We start from the raw sequence: 16920 nt of genomic DNA on the forward strand, positions 1-16920 counted from the left end.
GAATCATCAAGAAATTTTAATTGAGATCCTGCTTATGAGTTCCTAAATAAATTTCCCTCACACTTAAGTTCAGTTTCAGTTTCCATGGTGGTGGCTTTCAATTTCTCTCTCACAGGTTGGATGGATTCTTGGAACTGAACTCCATCATGGAGCTTAGCAAGCAGCACTCAAATGGTGGCTTTATTTGGCTCTGAATTGTGCCAGATCAGCACAAAACAGCACATCTACCAAATATATTTTGTGCAAGGATGCACAATTAACATGACTGAACACCTTTGCCTACAAGGTATATAAATAAGTGAGTGCAGTATGTTTGTTGTGTTGCACTGGCATCCCTTGCCTGTCTCAGGCTCTTCCTCCTCCTTTGCCAACAGTCTGCTGCCCCTCATCACTATCAGGTATGTGAAAATTAAGTTAAATGTGTTTCATTGTCAACAGCAAGACAGCCAACAAGTTATAACTTGCCGTAATGCTATAAACTGGGTGAAATGCAAATATTACTGAAATACTGTATGTAATCTGTGGATGAACGCTTACAGATTGTTAACACTAGTAGTGGCAGTGATCCAAAGACATGACACAAATCTACTAAGAGGTCATGCATAATGAATGATATATTTTTATACAGAATGGCTTGTTTAAGCCATTAGTTGTTTCTGAATACATTTTTCATCTGTAAAACAGAATGTGACCTGTTTTCACCCTGTGGCTCAAAGAAAACAAATCCACAACTGTCAAGAATTGGAAGTGTTAAGCAGAAATCTGGATCGTAATCAGAGTTGTTAAAATCCAAATCATGACCAACTCTAATAAGAGAACAGCAAATTCTATGGAGCCTTTATGAACAGGAGTTGAATCAGCATGACAGTCAGACACCAGAGTTGGAGAAGCCAGCTCTTTTGACATCTCTGCTTTGAAGTGGACCCCCTCCCTCAGGCTTCAAGTGTGAGTGGAGAGTTGGGGGGCAAAGAGCGAAAGAGGAGTGGGGTCTCCGAAGCAAGAGAGACGCGAGGAAGTTACCCATGTGTAAGTGGGGGCTTTCCTGGAAGGACATCACACTCTGTGTGTAACTGTACCTAGATCGTAGCCGAGCACTGTGCCTTATCATCCTGCACAACGTCCACCTGAAACAATATTTGCACATGAGTGTTCAATTTAACATTTGGGTGACCCCTTCATTGCAGTTACAAAATACGCCGCAGCATGGTAGCTCAGGCCAACCCATAATGCAGCATGTGACTAAAGTGGTGGGGAGCATATTGGAACACAGAACAATTGTAGAGGGGGCGGGGGGGGTCTAGGTTTAGGAAATGAAATCTGATGAGAGAAATGCAGTCACAATTCAAAATGTCATATTTAATTAGGAATTTACCTTAATTAGCCCATAAGGCCACAAATCATTCAAAGCCCTGCCACTGTTTATATTAAAAAAACATTCAGAATGAGGACGATTCAAATGGTTTGTTTTGCATTAAGTTCATTTTGATTAATGTTGTGCAGAGCAGTTTGTGGACTTCAGCTATGCATGCATTGGCCGTTGAAAACTAAAATCAAGGTCTCCATTAAAAGCAAGCTTTCTTTACTTGCCAGCTTCTCTGCAAGACTGCTAGCCTGAGTTTATAAATTCAAAGAGATGAACCGTGACACTCATAGTTATTCTTTCTAGGCGTTGCTGACTGTGACTCCTTGGTAACTGGCCTCATCATCAAAATGAATTATACCTATGTTGAAAAGAACATCTTGCTGTATTAAAATGACCAAAGTTCTGATTTTCATCTTAAAATCTTTTTTTCTAAATATTGAAACCGTGTTGTTGTTGTTACTCTACCGTTGGCTGCCCTTGACTACAAAAAAGCATAAATCCCACATGAGCATATGACCCACACTGACTTCTTATAAAGTAAAGAAAAGAGCAGAGAACATCGGTGACATCCTGTGAAACATTTCAGCAATTCCTACAAGATATTCTGCTCAGGCTGAAGACTGAATGAGAAAGAGAGTGTGTGTGGCATCTCCCAGACCAGATTGTGGTAAAGGGGAACAGTCACATGAATGTGATCCATGCTCAGGCCCTAATTATATGGGAAAAGGTTGCGGTGTAATAACCATGGCAGGGGCTGTGTCCTAAGAAAGAGGGAGATCGAGCAAGAGAGAAAAGTGCGTATATGTGTGCAATAATAGAGGGGGGTTAAGAGTGGAGTCAGACTGCCCGATGTGTTGCTGCTGAGTAAGGCCAGGGGCTTTCAGAAAAGATTTAAAGAGCCACAGCAACACCACAAAGCAACAAGGGGAAGGGGGTTGCCCAGCAGGGGCCAGGGGAGGGAGGGCAAGTGGGCAGGCTGGTTGGAGTGGCTACACCGATCGGGATCTATTTCCAGCCTGGGTCTTGGAATTCCTTTGTTCCTGTCACAGGTCTCTGTTTCCCCTATGCCTTAATCCTAGGCTGCCTCACACCCTGTAAGACAGAGTGGGGCAGGTAACTCAGCCACAGGAATGCCTCTCTATTTACAGACCAGTCGCTGCACAGCAACAACTCACTGTGCTGCTGTGGTGGCACCGAGATGCACATTTACAACAGCTTGTCACTATAAAAATTGTCTGTTTTCATTAAAGTGTTGTCATCTGTCTAAGGAACAAAGAGTGTCATGTTTCTCATGTTTGTCATGTTCCCTCTGAACAATCAACTAAAATCCACATTTTTTTTGTGCCTGCATTTTACAAACTGAAAGTTACAGCTGAGAAATATTATTTTTGTTTGTTTGTTGTTTGTTTGTTTTGTTTGTTTAAGATGGTGGTTGAATCGAGAGCTGTAAAGAGAGAGTAGCCAAATAGAGTAAAGAGTATGACAGGGCAGTGCAAAGTTAACCATCTCCTTTATACATCCCCTGCATTCTTCTTTGAGAGGGAGATGGTCATTCAAAAACACATTCTCCAACAGTAAAGCTATGCCGAGACACTTGTGCTTTTCCTGCAATGGATGTAGCCAGGCTTCCTTAAGCCCCCTTCATAGGGCTGCCAAGAGGAGTCAGTGGTACACTGTGCAGCACTCGCAAAGCCCTCTCCCACGGCTATTAGTGACCATTCATCTGGGGAGCCTGGGAAAATGCCTCTCCAGCCTGCCGTGGTCATGGGGAAACAGGGTGGCAGGTGTTCCTTCCTCCTAAGCCCTGGCACCTGTGCAGGGAGAGGAAGAAGGAACCAGCTCTGCCATGGGCAAAAATGATCTCTAGGTACCACTTTGCCAGGGCTCCTTCTACTGCTCTGACTAGTGGCAAGACTCCTAAAACCAAACCGGAGGTCTGCCTCACACAGAGAGATCAGAGTGTCTGTACTAATACCACTAGTAGGCGTAAGACATCTGGTAATGTACTTTGCCAGTTTGAAATGGCATGTTAACTAAATCCGTGTAAAATTGGCCTTCTCGGTTTACACTCTCCATATACAAACAAAAATATACAACATTATGGAGTACAACACCAGCATCCCCTTGAGGAAAACAACACGAGAAAACGAAAATCCAAATCAGGACAGCACACAATCAGTAGGCTGAGTAAATATAATGTAATCCAAGGCGAAATGTGTATCAGTAATGTCGGCAAAAATCTATTGGGTATTTTGTATTGCATTTTGTATAATAAAGAAGAGCTATGTCTAAAATAAAAAGACATTTACTTGCTAGGCTTGTTTTCTGTAAAATAATGGCATCCTCATGCAGACAACTATGAGTCTCCCGCTGACACAGAGCATAACCACCGACCCTTTTACTCAAATATCATATCAAATGGCAAGAAAGTATTCCTCAAAGCGCCGGGAACCCTTTATCCCCTAATTTTCAATGCACAATTATTCTGAGAAATGTGGGCGTGTTCAACACAGTCTACCAGAGAGAATGCAAGAAGCCTCTCCCAAGCTCTACTTCCTGGGGCTTCTAATGTCTAGCATGTCCACTCTGCTTTTCCAGAGCCAAGATGTTTGGTGGGAAAAGTTCCCTCTCTTCATCTCTCTAAAAACAAATAAATCACATCACTATGAGCTAATCATGATGTCTTGTGTAGCCTGGGCAAAAACATTAGGAGGCCTGTTGGTGGACAGTTGGAGATTGGCCTCTGCAGCTGAGATAGAAATAAATGACTTGGATTCGTGTTAGCAGAGATCTTGGGTTAAGAGCCTCATGTTGACGGGGTACCACACAAACGCATATACATCGACTGGAACATTCATACACAAATATAATAACCCATCACGATATCTTTGAAGCAAACATTAGCAGGGAAGGACGTTGGAATGTTAAAAGCTGTTGATGGCTCATTTGAAGTGCCAACAGCTGAGGCGTTTATTCTGCTCTTACTGCTGTCTGTTGGCGGAAGCCCTACGATTTCACACTGGCACCAGCTCAAATGCCAACTCATACAAGACTCACAACTCCCCTCCCTTTCAAAACCCGTACATATCACAACACTGCATATTCTTAGCCACCAAACTGGGGCTACCCCCACTTGACACCTTTCTCCATGGGCAGTAACATGCATGTTTTCCAGCTCATGTATGTTTTCCTCCATGCTCTCCACCTCATTGTTGTTCTCAAATCATTATTCTTTTGCTTTACCAAATGCTAACAACAAAAAAAGTCCAGTCTTCATTACAGGTAGTTTGAAAGTCCTGTGAAGATTAGCAAGTTAGCGTTTGACCTGCCTGCAGAGCAGACAACCTTAATACTTAATACCCGCCCAGGGGTTTATTGGGTTTCAGTCTCTAAGCCCATAGTCTGTCCTCCCTTTTTTATGGCACCTGCCTGCCCGCGTATTGCTCAGAGTCAGTCCCTCACACAGGACAACGAACATGGTTACACACGTATAAGACCTTAAGTAGAAATAAAGAACATGAACTGTGTAGGGCCACCTTTATGCAATACACCTTTTCGTGTTCTGAGAAGGGAAAATACAATATAGCATGGAGTCAAGTTACAATGATTACATTACTTTTGGCAAAGCTACAAGGAGATGAATCATTTTTACATGCTTGTCCACTGCTGAAATACTGGTAGTTCTTTTGCACACACAGCGGAGCAAATGGGTGAATTCAAGTGTTTGTGGAGCCTCAATCCATGATCTCCATCATTAGAGATGTCTGTCTCTCCACAGTCTGTCATGGGCAATATGAGACAGGCTTTTCAGTAATGTTACACCGCCGGCCTCTTCACACCTAGTTCAAGACAAGGCTCCATCCCAAACGCCTCCCTCTCATTCTCACTGGCTCTATCACTTATGTGTGTACGCAGTGTGTATGCTTGTTTAGAAGGACCACATTACCGTCAAGAATATGACAACAGTTGAACACCATCTGTCTAATGCAGGACAAGAGGTGCAGGCAAAAACTTAAAAGGAGGAGAGTGTAGCGTGAGAGACAGAACTGCAGCCACAGGAGAAACTTTATGGATCTGACTGCCCTGTAATCCCACTCCCACAATCGTGCCCGCCCTGCTGAGTGAGACCACTTTAACTGCTACCTGTGACAAACCTGTCTGCATGGCAACATTCATTTAGGAGCTCCTTTGAAGCTCAGGGTACGAGGCAACAAAGTCTTCAGTGTGGGTGGGTGGCTGATGATTGGATAGATAAAGATATATTGAATTGGCTTATTTACAAAGAACAATTTATTGGTGTCTGTACACATGATTGCACGGAATGTGCACTGATGTCAGAGCAACTGTTTTGATGTTAATCAACTACAGTATTTAATTATAAGCACAGATACAGTGTCATGCCAAACATAACACACACCCACATAGGGAAACAAATAGTTGCTATTTTAATTACCCTGTTACATATAGTGCCAAAATAAACACAGTAACACCATATAAAAACTACTATCAGCTCCTGCCTTCAGTTCACACCCTGGGCGTAGGAGAGCAACCATGTCCAAACTAGTTCTGTTGTCTATCCTCCCACACTGTGTAAAAGGTAGCCATGAAATACTTTTAGACAGTGACTTCATTCTCATCCTCCTCTGAGTTCAGTGGCCCATCTCCACACACACACACACACACACACACACACACACACACACACACACACACACACACACACACACACACACACACAGAGCCACGTCTCTGGACTGCTATCCAAGTGGATAAATACAGCCAAAGTAAACCATTGTACTTTTTCAAGAGCTGATGGGAGACACACCTAATAAAAAGAAATAGGAGACAAAGATGACTCTATTCAAGAAGAATGAGCAACAATGAGATCAAAAAAAATAAACATAACTCCAATGGAACAAAAAACAATTTAAACTGATGCTCCAAATGCGATAGCGAGTAAGGAAGAAGACAAAATGTTGTGCATAATAATACATCATAAAGCTATGTTATTCACATATCAAGCATATAAACTCTGCCTGTCTGTACACTACAGATCTTAAGAAGCTATTTGAATCTCCAACACATTCACAAATAATAATCTTAGAATAATCAAGTCAACAGCAGCAGAGGGGGGCCTTCAGGGCTTGACTGAACTCAGCAATGGACAAGACAATGAGGAATAAACACTCGCTGATGTGGAACAGCTGCCACTAAACTGTTTGATGACTTTTCTGATGCATTTTAGACACACTAAATCCATTCCATAACCAGCCTACTGTCAGTTTGGAGTTAAATACATAAATAAAAACCCGATTCTGTCAGACTAATCCTTGAATCCATGTATTTGAGTTACAGTATCTTTATTGCAAGGCATCTAACATAGTGGTCTAAAAGGTATTGCTATTCATGTCAAAATACAGCAGATGTATTAAATTAGACGATGAACTGACTTTGTAAAAATAATTGTTTACATTTTGTCTATTTTAACGAATTAGTAAAACAAAACCAATATTAACATTCTAATGCAATAGTATTAATAACACACACATAAATGATAGATACATTTGAAAACATCAATTGCCTGAAAGAAAAAAAAACAGACTTAATCCATAATTAAACTAAAGAAAATAACTCTCATTGTGCCCAGAGCCACATACAGACGGTTAGGTTACCTGTATCTAAACAACACTCCTCTATTTAACAAAGCCTCTGCTAATTAACATTTTTGTTGAATAATATGTACTAAGTACTTTGGATCCCTTGTTGTTGAGAAAACTGCCATCAGGAACACCAGAGGCTAAGCCCATTCCAAACGTGCATGTTACGAGCAGGCACTGCACGAGTATCATAATACCCAACTCAGCTATTTGCATAGTGCAGCAAATGTGAGTTACAAGATGAAGCATCACTTCAGTGATGAACGTACTGAGATCCTTTGCTTCAGTTAAAGAAAATATGTTTCCTGATACGTATTACTTCCGTATGAATGTATATGCTGCTTCATAATACTGTTAATATTCAGGGTTCAGCTTATATTAAGTATGTTATATAGTATACTATTATGAAGTTTAATCTATGCTATACATTATAAATTTATAGTGTTATGCTATCCTATTTGAAATATGGCTGACCATTACAGTCAAACCCCTTTAAACACCTTTATATTTGTCAGGCTCGTGGTTCAAAAGATAATTGTCCTCATTTAACACCCCTAAGGAATGCATATGAAACTGGAAGTGATCCCATAAAGGTGAGAAACTAGTGAAGATGTAATCTATGACTAGCTATTGTTCAACTACATTCCTAGAAAGTCATGAATTCTTGTTTTTTAGAACTTTGTGACAAGGGACCATTTTCTCAACTAAAAAAAGCACTTAAATGTTTAGTTTCTAATAAAAAATCTGCAGTAAATCTAAAAGTTAAATCTTTTTTTACCAAACAAGAGAAGAATTGAAAAGCTGCAACCAAAAGTTAGCAAGCAAGTAATGCTGGCAGACAAATGCAGTGGAATAGAAAGTACAATGTTTCCCCCTGTGATTGTGGTAATGGAATAAAGTTGCATTAAACAGGACAACTCAAATTGCAGTTGTGTTAAATTCCTAATTAGTTACTGTACATTACTTGAATAAATGAGTAAAATATTACTTTCATTGCACCATTATTTACCTTTCACAAAAAATGCCGAACCTGGCACCTGCTCCTTCTTCTGTTTGAACTGTCTCTTATTGTGTAGGGACTCTGTGTATTGCTTAACCCTCTGGTCCAAGCAATCACGAACAAGAGCTGTTACGTCCTGCGAAAGACAAAGATATTTCAGCGCTGCAACATGTTGTCACACTGCAGAGACAGAGTATGGATTTTGGTGAAGAAGAGATTCAAATAGGACAGTAGAAGTCTCATGTGAAAGACCAGTAAGGCAACACCACAAATGACTAGGTGGAGTGATGAGAATAGCTTTGCAACAATAAAAAGCTCTAAAAAGAATAGGCAGAAGACTCAAAGTCATTTCAGATTCTACTCTGCCACTGTTGTTTGAAAAAAGCCCCCTGCAGAAGCCATTTATTCACGCACGCTTGTTCACACTCATGCCCTTCTCCCTCTGTCTGTACCTCGATGTGGTCTGCAGTAAACCAGCTGCTATCCTCTTTGCTGCCCAGGGGTAGGACGTGTAGATCCACCAACACAGCAAAGTTCCCACACTGTAACACAAAGACAGAGGACGGCCACAGGTTGCCGTGGGGCATTGAGGTTATAGACAACAAAGAAAATATGAGTGCGGGTGATTGACAGCCAGACAAACCACCCCCTATATCCTACAACATTACCACAGACCTCTCTCAGCAGTTGCTTCCCTCCTGTTTCTCTGTCTGTCTTCATCAATCTTTCAAAAAAGTATATCTTCTGTCTCATATAATTTCACCTACCTCAGCATAAAAATCTTTCGTTTGTTATAAAAGCTTTGCAATGGAATCTCTGTCTTAGGGCACACAGGCTATACAGAGAGGTCTAACAATGAACCATCTATAGTGAAAGAGGACTTGTGTAAGACTCCTGGTTGGTAAAACTCCAGAGATCTATCCTTTAGTACGATATGTTTTTGGACTTCTGAGTTCTGTAGAAAGCTATGCAGAGGGCTGCAGATTCCTGAAGCACAGCATCATGGTGTCAATGACAATAAGCTACAAGGGACAGGGAGGACAGCGAGGCCAGAAATGCCGTGGCTGGTTAAGTTGCCGTTACATCTTTCTCAGGCTAGCCTGATTATGGTTTACACATGGGTCCAAAAGCTGCCAGCTGTGGAGAGCAAATGGATGTGGGTCCAGTGTGAACTTCGCCTCTCCCTGGACAAGGATGTAATGGATTGACTGAGACCACCCACAAAACAAAGTAGAGCAAGGGGTACTACCCTTAAACCTGGAATGATAATGCTGTAGAAATCATTTAACTGGAGTGGGGTACGAAGACAAAAGCATGCACAGACTTTAGGCTCACAGTGCAGAGCTGGACAAGAGCCTTTACATGCAGAATGGATGATTTGTTTAGAGACTGGAAATTCTTACGCACACTAAAGGCTTTGTTTTCACAAAGACTCATCCCCTGGGCTCAGGCATCACAGACAGCATGACTAACCTTTACAGTCCAGACATGGAGATCTTCTTTCTACATCACTCAGGATAATGCAACAGAATCAATTAGTGGGGAATGGAAGGAAAGGCTTTTGTTATTTATATCCTAGTTTTTAACACTTTTGGAACACAAAATCTCTCCAGTTGTGTCCTCCTCAACAAGTGATGCAACCAAATAGTGCCATCAAAGAAAACTGAGGATGTGCCCTTCATGGTTACAACAATTAACAATGGACATGGAGCCTTGGCCAAATTATAAAATACTGCCTGAGAAAAAAAAATCTAGCAAATATTAATATTTTCTCATGAGAAAACTTGACATTCTTATTGTATCTGCAAATAATCACAGGAATGACTTTGCTTCATTAGGCTTACTATAGGAGTAGCTGTGTTTCTTGAGTCCACTGAGGATGCATTACACAGATGTGGAGGCATATTCCATGAATTTTTGTAGTATAGTAAACAAAAATAAAAAGGGTTCACAAACGCTGTCAAAAACATTTATGGTATGTCTGCAGAGCCCATGCATGAATTCTCTGGACTGATTATGTTGGTGAATGTTTCAGTCATGTTCAGTCAACGCTTCACTGTTTTTTTTTAGGAACATGTCAAGACCTACAACTGCAATGTGTCCTGACTTGTACTTGAGTTTATCTCAGCATCAGTGTTACTACCCCTAATGAGATATTAATGTCATACACCTCTTACAAAGTCACTGTGTTCATATGCAGTCCTTTGACTCATCCAATTCGGAAATGCATGGGAAAAGGAGGGAGAAAACAAGTCTGAAATAATAGAGCATATAACTATTATCCCCACGCATATTTTAGAGAAAAATATTTTAGAAAAAGCTGTCGCACAAAAACAAGTCTTTACAAAGACAAGAGTGCCATGGACCAGAACAGAACCCCCCTTATATGCAACCCCCTCATGTGTAAAATGTGTCCACATTGCCTGTCAGTATCAACTCATCCCTATAGATCAGTGTTCTCTCCATCCTCTAACCTTTGTCTCAGAGCACTCCATGGTTGACTGGTGGCCTCAGCTGACTGCCTCTAACAATTACCAGTGTGTGGGAAAGCCTTGCACCGGCAGGTCAGGCCTTGTCAATCAAACACACGTACCAGCGAGATGAGCCATCAGTGGTTTCATGAGGTTGGACTTGACACATGCTGGATGGATTTTGGTCTCCTGCTTTAAGCCTCTGATTCTGTGAGCTGAGAGTTGTTTTACAGATACTATAAGACCTGTGTAACTACGTTAGTTATCTACTGTATAAGACATTGCAGTGAATCACGTGAAACTCATAATGTAATGACAATTAGCAAAATGTTAATTCACCTACACAGCAATCTCTGTTCGTGAGAGATTTTTCTGACAGTCTATGTTGTGCATGCATCTAAATCACAAGACCACTAAAAGGCTCTTCCAAGGTACATGGCTAAAAATTACCCAAGCTAATGTTCTAAAGTGCAACACAAGGTTAATTTGGTTAATCAATATCCTAGAGGGAAAGCAGCAGCATAGGGAGTCGCTTGGTCCTTACAGAGAAACACAGCAGGCTGAATCCGCTGAAGTGGTTTTCTGAGCTTCTGATTGAGTCTGTTTTGGGCCAAAAGCCAGACATCAAGCAAGCCTTACACAAACTTCCTTTTATCAGAGAGACAAGACTCAACTAGAACTGAAAATGTAATGATAAACAATGGCCTGCCCCACAAAAACAGCATGTGATTCCCTGAGCTTCTCAGAAACAGGGAATGGGGGAATTTTGTCAGGAATGTAAGCTAATGCAATCATGCTAATGGGAAAACAATTAACTTGCTTAGCAAAGCTCGCATTTTCACGCAACCATAAATTTCCTTCACAAGTGCCTTTCTTTGCAGCTATCGGAGCTTTAACCGAAGATGTTCGTGTTGCGTGTGGCAGATAAGAACATAAAATGAGGCTGAATCTAACTTTGCAAAAATACTGGGACCACAATTACATCATGTGGTCTAAATTTGTCAACTCCAAGCACAAAGAGTGACCTATGACTCTCTAAGCTGAACTCTACTATGAACTATGACCTCCTAGTATCCCCTCAAAGCTCAACCATGGCCCCTCTTTAGCAACATCACTGCATGTAGCCAACTACTTTTTAGAGGTAGTAATGCTGACCACAAGAACCACACACACACACACACACACACACACACGCACATGTGTGTGTGTGTATATATATATATATATATATATATATATATATATATATATATATATACACACACACACATACACACACACACATATATATATATATATATTATGTACACATATGTATATAATGTATATACAGTATATAGTCATAACAACAATAATAAACCTGGCTTATTTATGTGTCAGATTAAAGGCTATCCTACTGCATGTTCTTTGCTTTGATGCATTTCAAGCAATAGTCTAAGCTTAAAGAAAGTTTTGATAACGTGCCAAGTTCTACAGGAAGTTACTCTTTTGATACATACCAAACTGGGGCAGCATGTCTTTGTTCTCTCTTGCACACATTTTATAGCATTATGAACAGAGGCTGAAGGAGGAAAGAGGGGCAGCAAGGAGCACTATTTCATACCAAATCCATTAATGCGCAATTTTTTGTGCTGTAAAACAGTAAACAAATAGGACTGAGTCTTTCTTTAGGCTACAATCAGTTTCTTTACCTTCATCCTCCTCAAAGCCAATCTGATACACACAATCTGCAAAATAAGGGTTAACAGAGATTAAAACTAGGGGACACTTTTGAAATTGAGGCTGTCCACATAGTTCAAAGACAACATGAAAAAAATTCCTTCACATATTATATCTGGAAATAAACAAATCCTTACTCAAATCCAACGACTCCTTTCTCTTTTTAGTCTTCAGGTTCTGGTCTATATCACTCTCAGTTCCCAAAACAGTCTCTACCTTCCCTTATCTCTACCCCAAACCCAACTCTCCATCCTCCCGCCTGTGCTGCTCCAAGTTGGGCACTGGGCCCAAACTCTTTAAGCGGCCTCCCCACCTTGCTGCCCTTTGCCATTGCTATCGCACCGTATAAGAACCAGACCTTCTCGGACTGCACTTAGCTCAGAGGCTAACACTAACCAGCCACAGATGTTTACACTGGGAGAGAAGGGGCAGCAGATGCAGTCTCACTCAATAAAACTTGCATCTCTCCCACTCTTTGTCTTTTTCTGACTTTTTTCTCTCTTTCTTTCTGCAAGTCTACAAAGAGCCCTGGGGAGCTCTTTAGATCTGTGGGTGTGACAACCTTGCTCTCAGACTTTATTTGCCTCATTCCCAGTTCTTTCAGTTCTGAGTCACCTGGGTTTCCCCTTTTTTCATTTTTCTTTTTTTTTTTTAACTGACAGCTACCAAGCAGTGAAGCTTGAGTTGTGATTATTATTATTAAGGTGAAAGTTATTTATACAGACATGTTTTGTGTGAAAAGCTCCCTTCATTCAAGTGAATGTTAGCACACCTGAGTTCCCTTTATTTGATGATAAAAAGGGACACAACCCAAGAGTGGAATTCCAGTAGCAAGAACAGACAGGAATATCTCCAGGTAACACACAGCAAACAAAACTCGAGCTCACATCCTTGAGAAATTGGTAGCTAGAGAGAAATAGCAGCCCTGGAAGCCTTTGGCCTTGTTAGCAGTGAATTCTTTTTAGCAATGTGTGGCGGTGCCGAGATGAGAGAGGTTTTTTTTGTTTTACCTTGTCACCTTCTGTTATGACAGATTCCCCCACTTGGGACGTGTCCAAATGTTTCTAATGAGACAGCAGTGGTTTTGTAGGCATGTGTGGTCTGATATGAGCTCATCTACTGAATGACGACACTAAGCAGCACATAAACATGTGACATTAAACTATTCTGTGATGTCTGTCCTTTATTTTAAAAATTCTGCCTCAACCTACTATAGACTACTAAAAGTCGGCAGCCTATGTACAGTATATTGCTAATAGAAGACAGATTGCAGAGCTCTGCATCAGTAATGTCCTGGCAGACAATAAGTGCTTCAGTGGATCAGTGTTTTACTCTAAAGGCCCTTTTCGGGAGGTCTGACAAGTGGCAGGTCATTCTGTAGTCTAAGCCAGTGGTTCTTAACCTGGGTTCGATCGGACCCTAGGGGTTCGGTGAGTCGGTCTCAGGGGTTCGGCAGAGACGGAGGTCAAGACAAAACACCCGACACAATGTGTCGGGTGTTTTTGCAGAACATACACGAATCACTGTGTACTTTTGACACATCGAGTCAATTCGTGATGACACCCCCCCCTTAGCCATCACTGGCTGCAGGCGATCATGCTACATCGATTTGCCTACCTGTGCTACATGGGATTTTGCGCACTCAGTAGTCGATTTATGCCTGTCATGATTGTACATCATCTGATTGCTTTCTTAATATTTAATACATAGTAACTATGTTGAGCAAAAAAAGAAAGTGGTCTGACGAATATGTACAATGTGAATTTACATGTACTGTATAACAGAACGTGATGGGAGTCAGTGTTCTGCATGATTTGCAATGTCAAGTTGAGCAACTCTAGTCTCGCACTGGCAAAAATAAAAGAACACTTCCTTAAGCTGCATGGTAAACAAAAGAAACAGACTTTGCTGTGAAAATGACATAAGAGTACGACTTGCCAAGGTGAAGCCACGCATATCTGAACTGGTCTCTCAATAACAACAGCAGAAGTCACACAGGTAGGTCATTTCATAGGAGTTCATGCACTGTCTTTGGTTTGTTCTTTGAAAAAGGTGACATTTATGCACAATTCATAAAATACACCAGTAAAACATATACTTATGTCTTAAATTTGAAAAAAATAATATTTTTTTTACTAAAGAAGGGTTCAGTGACTGAGCATATGAAACCGGCAGAGTTCGGTGCCTCCAACAAGGTTAAGAACCACTGGTCTAAGCCTATTTACAGTGGTATGAAAAAGTTTGGGCACCACTGATCATTTTCAAGATTTTCCTTAACAAATCATTGGTTGTTCGGATTAACAATTTCAGTTAAATGCATCATATAGCAGACAAACACAGTGATGTTTGAGAAGTGAAATGAAGTTTATAGGATTAACAGAAAGTGTGCAATAATTACTTAAAAATTAGGCAGGTGCATAAATTTGGGCACAACAGAAAAATTACATCAATATTTAGTAGATCCTCCTTTTGCAGAAATAACAGCCTCTAAATGCTTCCTATAGCTTCCAATGAGGGTCTGGATTCTGGTTGAAGGTATTTTTGCCCATTTTTCTTTACAAAACATCTGCAGTTCAGTCAGGTTTGATGGTTTACGAGCATGGACAGTTCGCTATAAATCCCACCATAGATTTTCAATAATATTCAGGTCTGGGGACTGACATGGCCAGTCCAGAACGTTGTAGTTGTTCCTCTGCATGAATGCTCTAGTAGGGTCGTTGTCGTGTTGAAGTATCCAGCCCCGGTGCAACTTTGTCACTGATTATTGAACATTGTTCGCAAGAATCTGCTGATACTGACTGAAATCCACCTGACCTTCAACTTTAACAAGATTGCCAGTACCTGCACTGGACACACAGCCCCAAAGCATTATGGAACCGCAACCAAATTTTACTGTGGGTGGCAAGTATTTGTCTTGGAATGCTGTGTTGTTCTTCCGCCATGCGTACCGCCCCTTGTTATGTCCAAATAACTTAATTTTACATTCATCAGTCTAGAGCACCTTATTTCAAAATGAGTCTGGCTTGTCCAAAAGTGCTTTAGCATACCTCAAGCAACTCTGTTTGTGGCATGTGCGTAGAAAAGGCTTCCACCGCATTACTCTCCCATACTCTCCTTGTGCAAAGTGCATTGAATAGTTGAACGATGCACAGTGACACCATCTGCGGCAACATCATATTGTAGGTCTTTGGACCTGATCTGTGGGTTGAATTTGACCGTTCCCACTAACCTTCGCCTCAGCTTATCAGTCATTTTTCTTGGCCTGCCACTCTGGGCCTTAACTACAAAGGTGCCTGTGGTCTTCCATTTCCTCACTATTTTCCTTACAGTGGAAACTGACAGCTTAAATCTCTGAGCTTGCTTTTTGTATCCTTCCCCTGAACCATTATGTTGAACAATATTTGTTTTCAGGTCATTTGAGAGTTTTTTTTAGGCTCACGTGTTGCCATTCTTCAGAGAAGATGCATAAAGGAGAACAATTTGCAACTGGCAACCTGAAATACCCTTTCTCATGATTGGTTTCACCTTTGTATGGAGGTCAAGGGTCAATGAGCTTACCAAACAAACTTTGAGTTCCAATAATTAGTGCTAAAGTTATTCAAATTAATAAAACAACAAGGGTGCCCAAATTTATGCACCTGCCTACTTTTGTTTAATTAATTATTGCACACTTTCTGTTAATCCTATGAACTTCATTTCACTTCTCAAACATCACTGTGTTTGTCTGCTATATGATGTTTTTAACTAAAATTGCTGATCCGAACAACCAATGATTTATAAAGGGAAATCTTGAAAATAATCAGGGGTGCCCAAACTTTTTCATACCACTGTAAGAATGTCAATTCCAGCACCTCCGGCAGTTCCACAGACCAGTCAGGGAGCTGCTTTGAAAATAGGAGAAAGACTCATAAAACACATTGATGAACAGTCTAGTCAACATAGCACAGTGAATCCAAGAGCATAACTCATAATTTCTTCAACAATCTCTGCATTTTGTTTAAATCAGCATTTCTGCTCTTAAATACACTGAGAATTTATTCATTAAAAAAACACAGTGTTATTGGTGTTTGTTTTGCAAGAATGGGATAATGTTTTGGACTGATTCCTTCTAACATGTTTGTGGTTAGCTGGTTAAGCATGGTAGAGGCTGGGTGCATTTTCTCAGGCAGAGTATCTCAATAATATCATTATGTGCCCAGTGGGAAGGAGCCGTCCATGAACCTCCAGGGTATTACTCTCCCACAACTGACTACGTGCGTTGGTGGATCAGTATGTATGCCAGCATGCATATGAAATGAATAAAGGGAGTGAAAGCAATATCTGGTCAACTAGACACACATGGCATTATGGAGGATGTGAGAGATCAGTACAAATCTGTGGCCCTAGTCTTAAACTCTCAATAAATGAAACATCAACAAAAGCGAAATCAGTGGCTTTTCCTGCACTTAACAAAAACATCTGATGTGCATTATTCCCGACAGAGCATCAGACTGAGGATGAACAGCCTGGCTTTAAAATACAATGAGCTTCCTCTGTTCTGCATGCCTGTGCCAATTAGCAAAAGGAGTGGCAGACAGTTTATATTTGAAAAAGGCGCCCAGAAATTCTGAAAAAAATGTCTTCTAATGGAGAAATAACAACGTCATGATGTGGCAGAATGCAGGTCAAACGTGTGTCTATACTTCCCCCTAGTGGACAAAGAATTTGGTG

General features: G+C 40.8%; 1 protein-coding gene across 1 annotated transcript in view; it reads right to left on the reverse strand.

The window, feature by feature from the left end:
- The window catches only part of slx4ip (SLX4 interacting protein), a 33286-nt gene extending 21074 nt beyond the window's left edge, over positions 1-12212 (reverse strand). The window contains exons 1-3 of the mRNA XM_068328285.1: positions 12183-12212; positions 8473-8562; positions 8030-8156 (exon numbers count right to left, since the gene is read on the reverse strand). Of these exons, the coding sequence (XP_068184386.1) occupies positions 8030-8156; positions 8473-8562; positions 12183-12188 (223 nt within the window). The 5' untranslated portion in view covers positions 12189-12212. The remainder of the gene's footprint in view (positions 1-8029; positions 8157-8472; positions 8563-12182) is intronic.
- Between the last annotated feature and the right edge of the window lie 4708 nt (positions 12213-16920).

Source organism: Antennarius striatus, chromosome 11, assembly GCF_040054535.1.
Source record: "Antennarius striatus isolate MH-2024 chromosome 11, ASM4005453v1, whole genome shotgun sequence".
In the NCBI taxonomy this organism is placed as follows: domain Eukaryota; kingdom Metazoa; phylum Chordata; class Actinopteri; order Lophiiformes; family Antennariidae; genus Antennarius; species Antennarius striatus.